This window comes from Phyllostomus hastatus, unplaced genomic scaffold (genome assembly GCF_019186645.2).
Source record: "Phyllostomus hastatus isolate PE091 unplaced genomic scaffold, TTU_PhHast_1.1 phas_contig_150, whole genome shotgun sequence".
Lineage (NCBI taxonomy): Eukaryota > Metazoa > Chordata > Mammalia > Chiroptera > Phyllostomidae > Phyllostomus > Phyllostomus hastatus.
Window position 1 is genome coordinate 3,353,728 of NW_025333611.1, and position 15,321 is coordinate 3,369,048.

At 61.2% G+C, this 15,321-nt stretch overlaps 1 protein-coding gene across 2 annotated transcripts; it reads right to left on the reverse strand.

Annotated features, from left to right (window-relative positions):
• Window positions 1-1,569: 1,569 nt before the first annotated feature.
• On the reverse strand, window positions 1,570-14,501 carry TMEM130 (transmembrane protein 130). Of its 2 annotated transcripts, none has more exons than XM_045826018.1 (8): window positions 14,198-14,501; window positions 9,545-9,850; window positions 7,685-7,844; window positions 6,969-7,135; window positions 6,662-6,746; window positions 5,303-5,505; window positions 3,275-3,387; window positions 1,570-2,807 (listed from the first exon to the last, which is right to left on the reverse strand). In XM_045826018.1, the coding sequence occupies exons 1-8, from the start codon at window positions 14,280-14,282 to the stop codon at window positions 2,658-2,660; spliced, it is 1,269 nt and encodes a 422-aa protein (XP_045681974.1). In that variant the 5' UTR covers window positions 14,283-14,501; the 3' UTR covers window positions 1,570-2,657. The 2 variants fall into 2 exon arrangements, with proteins under 2 accessions (XP_045681974.1, XP_045681967.1); XM_045826011.1 differs by having other exon boundaries at window positions 1,570-2,843.
• Between the last annotated feature and the right edge of the window lie 820 nt (window positions 14,502-15,321).

Sequence of the window (15,321 nt, forward strand, 5' to 3'; positions counted from 1 at the left end):
CAGATGGAGCCACCAGAACAGACACGGGGAAAGTGTACGCGTTTCCCGTGGCCACCGGCACGCCAGACAACGGAAACCTGTTCTCTCCCGGGGCCGGAGGCCAGACACCAGAAATCAAGGGGTTTCAGTGAATCGTGTCCCTCCAGCATTCCTGTGTTGCCTCATCAGCCCCAGCACCCCAGAACACGGAGACGGGGCCACTAAGGGGGGTCAGGTTACAACCCGGCCACTCGGGTGGCCCAGATCCAGCAGAACTGGTGTCCTCACAGGAAGACGAGGTTAGAACACGGACCCACGGAGGGAAGACGGAGTGAGGACCCAGAGAGAAGGCGGCTGGCTGTCTTCAAGCCATGGCAGAGGCCCCAGAAGGAACCGGCCCACCAGCACCTTGATCTTGGACTTGCTGCCCCCAGAACTAAATACATTCCAGCTGTGTGAGCCGCCCAGTCTGTGGTTTGCAGCCGGAGCGGACTAGCACCGTCGGACCTCGGAGGTGCCGTGGGTGTGGCTGCGGAACGCCACAATGAAGCGAGTTGTGACCTCTTCTCCGGCGAAAGATCTGGCCTACCCTTTGTAAAAACCGCAGCATTGGTGACGCGCAGCCAAGTGAGGCGCGATAAACCGATGTGTGCCTGCACGAGTCTGTCCCCTGCCGCCCCCAGCTCTGGTGGCGGACAGCTGCCCACCGAGTTGGTGGGGGTGGGGGGTCAGAGGTGGGCCTCATGTGGCAGCCTCTGCCCCGCGTGCCAGTGATGCTAAAGCCCCAGAAAGTTCCGCAGATGGCTTGTTCCCTCAAAGTGGGGTTTTCCCAGAGTGGCGCAGCATGGGGCAGAGGCAGGGTCCGCTCCCACCTGTGTTCCGCTTGGGGTGCGCCTGCTGGGTGCTGGGTGCTGCGGGTGGTGGGAGAGCAGCGGTAATGAAGAGAAGCACCCAAACCTCTTACAGGAGGAGAAGAGCTTAGGAAGGGTGTCCACACAGAGGGTTCCAGTCCAAGGGTGGTCCTGGGCCCAGCAGGGTCCGCGGGGCTCTTGCTAGAGATGCAGAATCTCGGCCCACACTCCAGCTGCCCTCATGAGGACGGGTCACTGAGCGAGACCTCCCTCGCTCTTCATGTACGTCCGGGTCAGAGAAGCCCTGCCGGAGACCGGGGTTCTCACACCTCACTGGCGCACCGGGGTCCGAAGGCCCGTGGACACAGGGGCGCGGCCCCCTCCCCAGGTGTGGGCGGGGCCTGAGGACCTGCATTTTCAGCAAGGGCCCAGGCCTGGTGGACTGGATCCGCTGGATCTAGTCTGATCCAGTGTCAGACTTGGCTGCACCTTGGTCGCCAGGGGGCGCCTGGACCCTCCTCCAAGAGACCCTCGCCAGACCCTCCTCAGAATCTGATTGGCCGGTGACGCGGAGGGAGCCGCGGTCTGAGAATCATGGACCGAGTCTTGGGGCCCCAGACAGCAGCTCCATCCTGTCACTTCATGGAAGGGACATCCTGCGGCGGCGGAGAACCACTCAAACGGGCGTGCGTGGGGAAGTGAGAGCCCCGGGCCGCCCCGCAGGGGAGAGACTATACACTCACAGCACACACACTTTATTCGGCGATGACGGCGTGTTTCACGAGCATGAGCTGCGCGACAGTGTTTTCTGCACAAAGCCTGAGCGCGGAGGTCTACAGCCGCTGAGTTCCCGCCCCACTCCCTGCCCCCACCAAACTGAGGCCCCGGTTGCTCCCAGCACCCCTGCACGGTTGGCTGGGGCCTCACTGCGTCTCCGCTGCCCCCAGAAGCCGCTCCCTCCAGCTGCTCCGCCTGCCCCAGCCACTGGGCTGCAGGCGAGAGCACCCGGCTCGGTTCCCCTGCCTCTCCCTTCTCGGACCTCCAGGGGGCAGCGGGGCAGCAAGACCACCGTCCCCTCCCAGGGATTCCAAGTCCCCACCAGCTCGACTTCTCTTTGCTTCAAGGCCTTCTTCTCAGTGGGAGTTATTAGCGTGGTCTCAGTGTAAGAGGGCGCCATTTATAAAAGCACTTTGCACTCGCCAAGTATTAGCCCCGCCCCCACCAAGCAGGCAGGGAACAAGGTGTCCTTCCGGTGGGACCAGGGAGCCGCAGGGACAGTGCACAAAGGGACAGACCAGGACCCAGGAGCTGTTGGGCCCAAGTGGAGAAGGTCAGATTTCATCTTAGTTCCAGTTCGGAGTACGTCCCGGCGACCGACTGAACTGATGCGGAGAAAACCACTGGAGATGTCCTCGCGACACACGTGTGTGTGCCCACCTGTCTCTACGCGTGGCCTTTCACGATGCATCCCTAGCCGTCTGTCACCTTCCTCCTAGCTCTCGGGGCTGCCTGGGGGCGGAAGGCTGGAACCCCACGTAGACGGCGGACGTGCCAATGCGCGAGGGTGGGGCAAGGGGCAGCCAGGCACGCCCGGAGCGAGGACGGGCCGCGTCAGAGCGCAGCGTCCGCCCACTTGGGGCCTCTTCAAAGGTTGGGGCTTATGTTGGTGGCTGCGCTGCACAGATGAACAGACGGCTGGGGGTGTGACGAGGGGGGCTCGTGGCAGCGGCTGGACTGTACAGATGGTTGGTCGGCCGGGGCGGACCCCTCCTGCTGCACCCAAGCGGCCGGCTGGCAGTCAGTAAAGCGGAGAGGGGCGGGGGGCGCTCACACCGTGTAGGTTTTGACCGGCTTGTAGAGGGGCGGCAGCAGCCCGTGGCTCTCACGGACCACCTCCAGGTACTCGGAGGGTGTCTCCAGCAGGAAGGGCCCACAGCACATCTGGCAGCACCTGGCCCCCGTGGGCGGCTCCGGGTTCTTGTCAGACACGGGGGAAAAGTCAAAGTCAGCCACCTGGGACGAAGAAATAACCCCACGGGTCAGTCGCCCGCCCACACAAGGTGGCCTCCCAAGCTTGGCTGCCTGGCGGCAGCGTGCACTGAAACACCTTTCTGGTCCCACCTAGCGCGTCACTGTGCCCTGGGCGTTTCTGCTCCCCGGGGCTCCCTCTGCAGGTGGCCCTCCCCCCGCCAGCTCGTGGGCCCAGCTGCCAGGCAAGGGGCGAGCACAGGGGGTAAGTCAAAAGGGAAGGAGCCAACTCAGCCATTTCCCCTGGTTTGCAGGTGCCTTTTGCGTACGCCTCCCCGAGCCCCACGGCCTGGCGCTGGGGTCCAGACCCCTCCCACGCCCTCTGGCCCAGCCCCCAGGTCCTCTCCACACACCCCCGCTCCATCCTCATCCTCTCAGGGCCCGGGGGCCCAGCCCCCACCCTCCCGAGCACCCACCTCCACCATGTCCTTCTGGTGAGTGGAGCTCCTCAAGGTCATGTACATGATGAAGGCCAGCATCACGGTGAAGAGCGTGGCACAGGGGAAAGCGAAGACGGCCGGCTGGATGCCTGGGAGGGAGAAAGCAGAAGTCACGGACCTCGGTGTCCGGGCTGCACGCCGGCTCTCGGGAGGCCACGGTGGGGGCGGGGGGAGAGAAGAGTCACCCCCACCCCACCCCACCCTGGAGCTTTTTCCTTAGGGGCCTGCCTCCCAGCTGGGCAGCTTCGAGAGGCAAAGCCAGGATTCCACGAAAACCAAGTCGGCATGGGTGAGGGTCGTGGAATAGGGTGCGTCCACAGGTGTGGACAGTAACCTCCAAGAGCTGCAGCTCAAGTCCCCACCCCTGGGTGCTGGCCGGACTTCGTGACTGGCTCCTAGTGAACAGCATAGGACGGGGGTGGCGGCTCAGGACTTCCCAGTCCAGGCCACGACAGACATCACAGCCTCCTCCTGGCTCTCCCTCGGCGGCTGGCGGTGGGAAGGGAGGCCACACTGGGAGGGCCCCGAGCCCCGCCCCCCACTGCCCTCCCCTCTGTCGCAACTTCGTGCCCTCTGGACGCCCTGGGCTCGCTCACCGATCCTGGCGTCAGGAAGCCTCAGGGCAGAGCAGGAAGCGCCCGGGGTCTAAAGGTAGGCGGCCCTGGGTTCAAATCCTGCCTCTGACCAGGCTACCTGATGCTGACGCCGCACCTGGAGCCTACCACGGGGATGCGATCAGGTGAGGTGCGAAGGTGCCAGGTGCACGGCAGGCGATTAGCAGGTGCGAGTTCCCCCTCACTCTCCGCTCGCCTCCGCCTGCTGGGCGTTCCCTGCCTACAGACACCAGCATACACCGTGAGGGCGTTTCCCGAGCAACGGTGGTATGGATGACCCAGACTGCTGTCTTGTCCACCAAATTCAGGGTTTTCCTGGGAACTCAGTACCCAGGAGGCGCTGGGGGAGGCAGGGCCCCAGGCCCCCAAGGGCTCCCACGGGTCAGAATCTGCCTGTCCCGCCAGCTCAGCCAGGGCCTGGAGTGGGGTGCGGGGCCTGGGGAGACTGGAGGGGCCAGGGCCGCTGGGAGGGCTCCCCCCTTTTGTACTATACAGGGGACCTGCCTGGGCTTCTGGGAGATCATCCCCGAGGGGTTTGGGACCCACCCCTCTACCCCACGTAGGGAAGCACTCGTCTTGGGTCACAGAAGAGCCCCCATGGAGACCAAAGGGAGAACCTCATGCGGTCACCCGCGGCTGCGGCCCTGAGCCAGCGTCTGGGCCTGGTGACGGCTGGGGGAAGGGTGCTCAGGAGTGAGAGGGACCGTGCCACGCACTTCCTGAGCCGCTCACACTCCCCGGGGACCCACGACAGCCCCACGCGTCCCAGTCACCCCTGAAGATGCTGGCTTGAGTGGCGGTGACCCTTCCCTGGCGGACAGAGACCCTGCACTGGGCGGGGGACGGATGGGGCTGCATTGCGGTCATGGAGGCCCATTCCGTACGGGAGTGTTCACGTTGGGGACATGTGTGGCGTTGGTAACGTGGAAGGGACGTTGATGGCAATGCTGGGGACAGCAAGCGAGCAGAGAGGCTGGGGTGGCATGGCGGGGGTGGCATTGGTCCAGTGGCCAGGGGCTGGCAGGAGGGGCGTGAAGGAGGGTGCGGATGGGAGTGGCGATCATGGAGCTGCCTGCTGGTTCTGGACGGAGCTGGAAGAGCGGTCAGCGGTGCGTGTGGCCACGGCGGCAGCAGTGCCGCTCCAGTGGCTGGTGGTGGCTGAGGCGGCTGTTGGTGCTGCCGGGGGTGTGGTGTCGAGGGTGGCGCTGGCAGGAGGATCGGTGGTACCGGTGGAATTGGCCCAAGAAGGGTGTGGGCAGTCGGCCAGTGGTGTCGGTTGGGGTCAGTGGGGCTATTGATGATTCTAGCGTTGAAGGGGGTGGTTGTGGACGGCTCGGCCCGAGCGGCCTGGGGGCAGGTTGGCCCTGAAGCGGAAGGGGGGGTCACTTACTGGAGGGCCACACCCGGATCCTGTGGTACTGGTGCGTCTTGCTGATGACATTCTCAGCCCAGATGCTGAAGCAGTAGTCCCCGGGGGCCCGGAAGACGTGGGTCAGATTGTAGGCCGTGCTGGCCACGGACACGGGGTGACACTCCCCTTCTCCCAGCGGGAGGCACTTGGGCTTGAGGCGCCAGCACACGGTCAGCGGGGGGCTGCGGGGAGATGCGGGCGGTGGTCGGAAATGGCTCCGAGGGGAGTGTGAACACAGGCCAGGTGCGAGAAAGGCCAGGTGGCCATGAACTTCGGTGTCCTTCCCAGGACAGAACAGCCAGCTGTCCTGGCCTCCACTTCACACCTTTCAGACCGGGGCAGAGAAGAGTGTCTGGAGACGGCCTCGGGCCCCGAGGGGATTCTGGGCCAGCGAGACAGACAGAGCCACGCACAGACGGCTGGACGAGGCAGCACGGATGCCCAGCGACACGCGTGGTGTGCCGTGTGTGCGTCTCCCAGAGGGGGTGACACCTGCGGGGGATCTGAGAGGCCGCCTCGGCTGGCGGTGGGTGTAAAGGGGACAAGAGCGTTCCGTGTCACCTGCCTGCCGCAGCAGGGGCTCAGATGCCGCAGACGCAGGGCCACCTGAGGAGCGTCCAGTGGGAATTCCCGTCTTACCCGACGCCTGGCTCGAGGGAAACACACGCTCAGCACGCCCACGTGTCCTCCCACCCCGTCTCCGGGCGGGGGGATGGGGTTCCTGCCTCCAAAGTGCCCCCACCAAGCTTTAGTAGCCACGCCAATCCCACAGCAGGTCTTTCTCCTTCCGCGGCCACGGCCACGCTGCTCCTTCTCCGTCCAGCCCCGCCTCCCTTGGACACGCCCCCATGGGGCGGGGCTGGGGGGATCGTCCCCACCAGAGTCCCTGCAGGGCTGGGCCCTGACTGCTGCCCCCTGCAGCTCCTTCTGTCCTCGCGAGGCAAACCCTCCCGGCCTCTCTGTGTCCTGTCGCTTGCTGCAAACTCAGTTTAATGCCTTTCTTGCCAAGAGCTGGGCCACATCCTACGCGAGATGGCTCGCTTTCCAGGCGCCTGGGACGCAGACCTAAGTCACATACAGAGGGCCGTTCATTCACAGGGGTGGTCCCTCACTGCCATTGCCCTGAGGCCCACACTGCAGACAGCCCCGAAGGGCCCGTGCTCCCTCCCCTGGCCCCTGAGCCCACAGCCCCGGCACAGACGAGGGGCTGGGGGGCATCATCCCTCTGAGAGCCCCCAGACATGGGGCGCGTCAGGGTGAGGAGGGTCTGAGGATCTCCCGAGGGAGAGAGTGGGCTGGGCTGCGGGCCACACACAGAGCCCTCTGGGGTTCACTTACCTCCCCAGGAAGTTCAAGGTCACTGTCATCTTTTGGAAGGTCTGAATTTGGTTGGGCCCCAAGACCTGGATGCCTCGAAGAGTCTCTGAAAGGCAGAGGACCCCATTCACCCTGGTGGCTCAGGGCTCCCGGAGCCCGGACTGTGGGACCGCCCCCTCCCACTAAAGCCAGGGAGAGATGGGTTCCAGTGTCCCTTCCCTGCGCAGGAGACCGAGGCACAGTCCACTGTGCCTTGTGCCCTGGACCAGAGGCCGATGTGGCCAGGCAACAAGAAGCCCTCCGCCCGCACCAGCCCCCCGAGACCCACCCTGCAGCCTCAGCGAGGCGGAGAAGTCCCCCGTCTTCTGCACGACGCCCTTCCCAGCGTGCAGCGTGGCCTGCTCCCACTCTGCCACCACCTGCAGCCTCACGGTGAAGGTCCCGACGATGGAGTAGTTGTGATAGACCACCGGGTCTTCCGTCACCATCTGGGTGCTGGAAGGCGACAGGGAGGAGTCAGAGGACAGGAGTGACTCATGGGACTTCTCAGAGTCAAGGGTGGCTGCACCGTGACACGCCCTGGCTACCGGTTCCTCATGACGTACGGGCTCAGCAGTGGGACTGGGGGCACTCAAGCGGGTGAGAGGTCTCCCCTGTGCACTGCCCTTGCATGAACTTGAGGTGTCTGTGACCTGCCTGACCCCCGCTCCCCGACCTGCCTCCCGCAGCCGGGCTTGTTTGGAGAGACGTTTGGGAAATGAAGCCACAACGGGTCCCTCCAAAGTCAAATGGGGAAAAAAAATCCTTCCTACCTTGACCTTTTTTAAAGGGCCATTTGGGGCACCAGCGGCCTCTGTCAGCTTGCAGGCTCACCGCTGGTCCCCGTGCACCCCGAGCTCAGCACAGAGCAGGGGCTCGAGGAGGGCTCGGAGTGGGAGTGAGCGGGTGAGTGAAGGCGGGGGGCAGTGCAGAGCACCCCGCCTGGGAGGACAGGGCCACGACCTCGGGCCAAGGCCTTGGGGCTTCCTGGGGGGAAGGACGTACCCGTCTCCAAAGTCCCAGCTGTAGAGAAATGAGGCCGTCTTGAAGAAGCTGCTGGGGTCGTGGAGGAGGAAGGACACTTTAAGGACCGTCTTGGTGAGATAGGAGCTGGGTCTGGGCAAGGACAGGTTCTGGGTGACAGTGAGGTTCCCCGCAATGAACTCTGGGAGAGAGAGGTGGAGGGAGGGTGAGACCACTGAGATGTCGAGAGGGCAGAGCCAGCAGTGACCTCACCTGCCCGCCTGCCCAGCAGCCTCCCCCACCTGACCTCCCTGTCAGAGCTGGGTGCCTGTGAGAGGGGACCCTGCGGGTCGCTGTGCACAGAGGCCCCTGTGTCCCCGAAGTCACTGCGCCTGCTGTGCGGACCTGCTGAAGACATACAGCAGGGGTGACATGCATCGCTTCACGCCTGCACCCCTTTCACGGGGACCCCGAACTTTCTGGCACAAAAGATGCCCAGAATCAAGAGGAAATGCACAGGCTTTGGAAAGGAACTTCTGGGAAATATGTCAAAGGATCAGGTGAGCCTTAAAAATGTGATCAGCCTTAAAAATGTGATCATCACGGATGCATCTCCACACCCAGCATTCAGGGCCAGGGAAGGACCTCCGCTCTGTGTCCTTCTCTAAAACAAACAAAGAGAAGCCCTGGCTGGTGTGCCTCAGTGGACTGAGCACCGACCTGAGAACCAAAGGGTCGCCAGTTCAATTCCCAGTCAGGGCACGTGCCTGGGTTGTGGGCCAAGTGCGTGAGAGGCAACCATGCAGTGATGTTTTTCTCCATCTCTTCCTCCCTTCCCCTCTCTCTAAAAAGGATAAATAAAATCTTTTTTTTATTGAAGAGCTGATTTTTTTAACCACAAAAGCGGAAAGTAAGGTGTGCTTAATCATGCTCATTTGCAAAATGCTGAAAAGTGGGATGAAAAGCAAAGAAGCACCCTAGCACTCAAACACAACCATTGTTGACACTTTTGAAGAACTGCAAAGTGTTGGTGTGTGCATGTGTATATGTTTATTAAACACACTTGATCAAATTAGTGATACAATTTTGTCTTGCTTTTTAAAGTTTGACGAGCATGGGTGCTCTCCAGGACATTACAAACTCTAGGTAGAGGTCATTGTTATTCATGGTACAAATTATACCAGGATCCTTAACCCTTTCCCCTGTGACTGCATACTTAGCTTGTTCCTGTTTCCCTCTACTATTATTAACACCACTACAATGAACACCTTTGTGCATAAGGCACCACCCAAACGGAAGTTTATTTCCTGAAGATAAACTTGTTAAGAGATTGTGAACTCCAAGAGAGCAGGAACTTCTTAGAAGGAGAAAAGAGGGTGAGGGAGAGAGAGAGAATGAAGGTGAGTGGGCTAAAGAGTAGAATAATGGGCCCTGGCTGGCATAGCTCAGTGGATTGAGCTTGGGCTGCAAACCAAAGCATCGCAAGTTCGATTCCCAGTCAGGGCACATGCCTGGGTTGCAGGCCACGGCCCCCAGCAACCGTACACTGATGTTTCTTTCTCTCTTGCTCTCTCTTTCTCCCTCCCTTCCCTCTCTAAAAATAAATAAATAAATAAAAATCTTTTTTAAAAAAAAGAGTAGAATAATGGATCCCCGTGAATCAGCTGCTCCCCAAGGGGCTGGAGTAACTTGCACCCCCAGTGGCAACAGGCACGTGATGTGGCGGTTTGAGCACAGCCCTGCGGCAGAGGGCTCCACCGCATTCCGATCCTCTGTTAACTCGACTGGTGACCGAGGGGGACCCACGGGTCTCCTGTGCGTGCCTGCGATCGCTCACGGGGCTGGGTGTTTTCTCTGCACCCCGAGTCTGAAGGCAGATTAGCAGACAGGACCGGTCCTCACCTGTGATGGAGAGCACGAGGGCACTCCTCGCCACGGGCTGGCACCTCCAGCAGCTGGCGGCCGTGACCCAGACGGACACGGGGAAGTCCCCGGGCACGCTCCCCACAGCACGGATGGAGGAGCTGAAGGCCTCCTCCGTCTTCCCCGTGAGCAGCAATGGGGAGTGGACCCAGTGGAAGCGGTAGAAGTGAGTGTCGGTGGGCAGGTCCAGGCTGCCGTTGTCACTGGCCACCAGGCTGGCGGTGACGGTCACCTCTGCCCCGGTGGTGGCAGGACTATCCGTGACGAGGTGAAGCTCATACAGGCCTAGGAACCAAAAAACAAAAGCTACCTTTCAGGAGGGGCACATGGCAAGGAAGCCCACGGCCACCCTCTGAGCTGGCCTCCATCACTCTGCTTAAGAGTGGAGAACCCGAGGCCCAGGCAGCCCAGGTGACTTGCCCAAGACTCATACGACGAGTTCACCCTGAAGCTGGGGTTGCAACCTGGGCCCAGCTGACTCCGAACCACACGCCCTTCCCGGGGCCCCCAGTTTACATCACAGGGCATGTGTGTGGCCCGGGCCTGCCCCGCCTGGACTGCGGCTCAGCTCTGATGCGTGCCTGCCCGCGCACATCTCGGGAGGAACCCCGGCGGCCGCTGCTGAGAAACACCCGCCGTTCCCCGCTGCTGGGCACTAGTCCGCGTCCGCAGAACTCCAGCTCGACACGCAGAGCTGAGCCCGGCCCCTGGCACAGGCTGGGCGCCTGGATTGTGCAGAAGGTCCACCCTCATCCGAGCCAGGACCCCTTCCTTCCCTCTCGGTCTGAGTTTGTCAGCCGAAGATGTGAGAGGTTCTAGATCGGCACCACCGAACTCGGGAGCAACCAGCCACCTGTGACTGAGGGTCACTGTGGTGGACAGGGTGGACCCAGGACCCTCACTGCTGCAGAGGGTTCCGTCGGGCTGCGCTGCTCTCAGCGACCTCCAGGGGTCCCCATGGGGCAGATGCTGGAACTCTGTGATTCCAGGAGGGTCGACTGACTCCTCGGAGAAATACGCGGGATGCAGCTCTTAGGGGGAACCCCGGCCTGAGTCTTGCAGGCTGCCGCAGGTGAGCGGGACCTTCAGCGAGTGGGATGCAGACCTTCTAAATAACACTCCCCTCCCGACCCCCGCACTGAAGGTGAGACTAAAGGCAACCTGCAAATAAAGTATAAAACAGAAACTAAAAACTATAGTTTATGAGAGCCCCAGCTGGTGTGGCTCAGTTGGTTGGGCATCAGCCTGCAAGTCGAAAGGTTGGCGGTTCGACTCCCAGTCAGGGCACATGCCTTGGGTGCAGGTTTGGTCCCCGGTCAGGGCACATTCGAAAGGCAACCAATCAATGTTTGTCTCTCACACTGATGTTTCACTCCCTCTCTTTCTCCTTCCCTTGCCCTCTCTCTATAAATACATTAATTAATTAAAATATTTTATTAAGAATTATAATCAGTAACAATCATTGTTACCAGATTTGGGCATTTCCTTTTTTTTTTAATCCTCACTCAAGGACATAATTTTTTTCCCATTGGTTTTAAAGAGATGGAGAGAGGAGGAGAGAGAAACATCGATGCAAGAGAGAAGCACGGATTGGTCGCCTCCTGCACGTGCCCGGGCCAGGGTCACGTGCACCCAGACCGGGAATCGAACCCACGGCCCAGGTATGCGCCCCAACCGGGAATCACACCCACCCCTCAGTCACAGGACGATGCTCCTACCCCTGAGCCACACTGGCCAGGCTCCTACCGTTTGTTAACCCTGCTCTTACTCTGGGACTGTGTCGTCTATTGTTCTTTTCAGTGCTGAACCGCAGGCATTTCCCTAAGTCGTTATTCTTCAGCTGCTTTAGAGAGTTGCATATTTCATCACACAAACAAGGTAAGACTTTAAAACTAAGGCTCGTTTCCATCATAAAGCCCGTCCGTATGCATAAAGAGTATCACGAATGTCCTCCCAAAGGATCATCCTGTCTCTTTCTCACGCATAAAAGTTTTTTAGTTATAATCACACTCTGCACACCATTTGGAATTATTTTAGCCATTAGCACACAGTAGGTGCTCAACAATGCTGGTGCTGAGTGGCACCTGGAGAGAAGGGTGGGGCAGAGGGGCCAGCCGACCTGGCGAAGTCCGGAGACACAGTTCACCTGTCCCTGGGCCGCACCCCCACAGGTGTTAGGGGACCAGAAGTGCAGATGTGCCTCCTGCCCTCAGGGAGCTCAGGAGAGACCTGCTGGACTCAGCAAAACTGGGAGGCGCATGAGTGTGACCTCAGCTGTCCCCCTTCGCCTTGTGGCAATGCTGCCTGCCCCCACGGCTCTAGCCTTTCCCCTCACCCATGTCCCAAAGAGGGAATTCCAGGAGCCGTTGGCCAAAGCTTCCCCAAGAAGATAAGGTGTGTGTTTCACACTGAGGGACTGAGCTCTCTAAGCCCCCTGGGAGCACACCGCCGCCTGTGACCACAGAGCAGGTCAGCACCGCCAGGCTGGGTCCTGTTCTCCCTCCCTCTGGCCGGGGGGCAGCGTCAGGCCGGGCTGCGCAGAGAGAGGTGCTCTGATGGGAGGCCATCCCCTCCCTTCCCCCTCTCGATCCTGCCCACCCCCAGGCAGCGGGGTGTGGGCCAGAGTGAGGCTGGCGGGTGGCGGGAGCCACTTGGCTGGCTGCAAGCTCATGGCCATCCAGCATCTGCAGAGAGATGGGCGCCTGTCAGCGTGACACAGAACTGTTGCCCGGGGAACGGAATCAGGAGGGGCTGCAGATGGGCTCCAGGGGAGGATGATGTGGGGTGGGAGGGGCCGAGGCTACAGCAGACGTAACAGGCAGCCGCTGGCGCAGCTCCTGGCAGACCCCAACCTGTCCAGACACAAGAAGCCTCCAAGGGCACTTTTTCGTAAGCATTTTTTTTAAAGCAGTTGTTTCCCAGTTCCTGGGCGGTGCTGCCCCTCTTCCTTGGGGCTCTGGGAAATGTCCGGGATATTTAGGCTGAAATGGACCGTGAAGGCTTTGACCTGTGTGGCTGAAGGACCCAGGCTCAGGTCCGCCACCCTCCCCCTCCAAACCCATCTTTGCAAGTCTGAGCCTAACAGTGCGGTCACCGCACGGCTGAGAAGGCACCACAGGGGCCCCCAGGGACCCAGAGCGGAAGGGGCCAAAGTGAACAGCAAAGTGGCAACGGCCGCAAAGCTTGACCCTCAGGGGCGACGCCCAGGAGCGAGCTCTGGGGCTTCCACCCAGAGCTCACGTGTTTTCTCGGACAGCACAGCATGCAGGGCCCTGAACGTTCTGGAAAATGGCCACATCAGCCTTTTCACTCTGCACAGGTAGACAGCCCCACACGCTCCCCAGCGAACCTCTGAAGTCTGGACGGCGCCGCCTGGAGTTACCGATCTGGGAGAGAACTCCCGACCTCAGCCCCCGCGGCAGGAAGCAGGCCACTGGGTCTGACCCAGACCCACGGATGAGGGGTGGGGGGGGGCGCATCTGAGGAAAGGGCCTCTGATCCTTTACTTTTCTCCTGTGGGTTTTCCCCAACCCCATGCCCAGCAGGTCTGCCCATGTCATGGGGGCAGTTGGCCAGGCTGGGAGCGACGCATGACTTTTAAATAATACCCCCCCTTTTTTTTTTTGAAATTTAGGCCACATTAGTCATTTCTGGACACAATCCTAGAGGACAAGAAACCCCACTTCTCTTTGCACCTCTAGGGGCGGGCACGATTCCCACACAATTCTCTCATGTCATCCCTGAGATGCAAGCCCTTGTTTTACCTCGTCACTTCGATTGCACCAAACCGCCTTCCTTTCTCTCCCATTCTTTTAAGATGAGGAGGGGGTGGGGGAATGAAATTGTTGGGTAATATTCAACACCCCCCACTGGCTGCCCACGTCCCAGCTGTCCCCCAACAACCCTCCAATCTGGGCCCTTTTTTGTCGCCAAAATGAGACAGAAAAGCTGGTGCTGGCCTCCCGGCGGTGGGGCTGTGGGGGCCGTAGAATCGCGACCAGGGACACGGGGTGGCACCCCGCGGGGGAACCTGCGCGGGGTCCATTTTGGAAACCATTCCCAGAGAGGAAATGGCAGACTGGCGTCCTGGGCTTTACAATCGCCTCCTATCCGGAGCTTACACAAACACGGGGAAGAGGCTCTCCAGACAAGGCGGCGTTTTAAAGCAAAAAATACTGCTCCGAGGGGCGACCTGGCCAAGCTCCCTGGGGGGTTGCGGCGTGACGACCGACGCCCCCCCCCCACATATCTGGTCTCCCCGCACTATTCTCACCCACCCCCACCGGCTGCGAGGTCCCCAAGAATCGGGATGGATTCTCGGGTTACCGCACGCGCCAGCGTGCGTGGTTCCCAGGGACGTTCTAGAGACAGCAGCAGGAACCCAGGGGTGCGGGGAGGCCCCGCAAGTAGCGAGGCGATTACTGGGCAGAGCGGCGAAGGGAGAGAGTAGAGGGCTTCGCGGTGCCCAGCTGCCCGTGTCCCTTCCGCAACGCGGTGCAGGGACTCGGGGAAGGAGGGAGGTGTGCTCAGGGGGCACGGCGCCAGCTCTGCAGCTCAGGCTCTGGGCGAGGCCGCGGCGCGCTGGCGCTAGGGCTCTGGGAAGGCGGCCCGCTGGCCCGGACAGCTCCTTACCTGCAGCCACTACGGCCGGGGCCAAGGGCAGGAGGCAGGCGAGCCAGAGGATGCCACTGACGCGCGGGCAGAGGGCCAGGGCCATGGCGGCTCCCGGAGCAGCAGTGGCCGGAGAGGACACGCTGGCCGCTACTCTGCGCGCGAGGCGCGTGCTGTGCGGGGAGGTGAAGGCTCGGCGCTCTCTCTTCCTCGCTTTGGGACCCTGTGTTGCTGCGCGCAGCCAGCCGCACCGACCCTGGCCCACGTCAGCTGCTCAGCTGCCCCCCCTCCCCGCATCCCTTCCCGCGCTCCCCCTCTCCCTGTACTCTCCTCTTCCTCACGATCTTCCCCTCTGCTCCCCCGGCGGTACTCCTCCAATCTGCCCCCCTCCTGCGCCCCTCTCTCCCCATATTTCTCCAGTCTGCGCTTCCTCCCCCCATCCTCCGCGCCGCCTCTGACTCAGCGTCCCCAGAGGCGCGCGCAGCACTGCAAATGCGCAAGCAGCCCCTTTGGGGTCTTCTTCAGGTGCCTTCTCTGATCGTAAGGCATACGGCTTAGAGGTGCAGTTCTTCATTCGAAGAATGAAGCGCCTACTGTGTGCCAGGCTCTGGGCCAAGGGCCTGGAAACACCTTCCTTCCTTCCAGAGAGAGGGACTTGAGCGCAGAGATGCATGCTATTCCTCAGTTTACCTTCTCTGTGCTGCTATGAAATTGAGTGTGTGCTCCAACCTGGACCCGCAGCCATGTTAACAAAGACTCGAACAACCGTGACAAGGAGCGACCAGACTGCTCTTGGGACACTCGCTGCCCTAAGCAGCCCCTTCCACCTGCCACACTGAGCAGAGGGTGTCTTTCCTCCGGGACGGTGGCCAGGCCTCGCTGGCCCTAAAGGTGGGACACTAACAGCCTGGGGCCGGCTCTGCGTCACTCTGCACCTGGGCAAGGGGTGGAGCCCAGAGGGCAGAGGTCGTGCAGCTGAGGTCAAGCACAGCCTGCCAGGCAGGACTCTGAGGGAGAACATTCCGGACCAGAGGATTAGCTGCAAAGGTGCTAGGTGGGCATGAGGCACAGCGAGGCCATCGTGGCTGGAACAGGGTGCGTGAGGCTGGAAGGTGGGCAGGGCCAGGTAATGAGAGCAAGCTGAA

Coding starts and splice junctions, on each gene's coding strand:
- TMEM130 (XM_045826011.1), bottom strand. CDS start 14,282: ATGGCCCTGGCCCTCTGCCCGCGCGTCAGTGGCATCCTCTGGCTCGCC. Junction 7,845..9,544: donor CCTCGTGCTCTCCATCACAG/GTGAGGACCGGT, acceptor TCTCTCTCCCAG/AGTTCATTGCGGGGAACCTC. Junction 5,506..6,661: donor ACCTTGAACTTCCTGGGGAG/GTAAGTGAACCC, acceptor ATCTCCCCGCAG/CCCCCCGCTGACCGTGTGCT.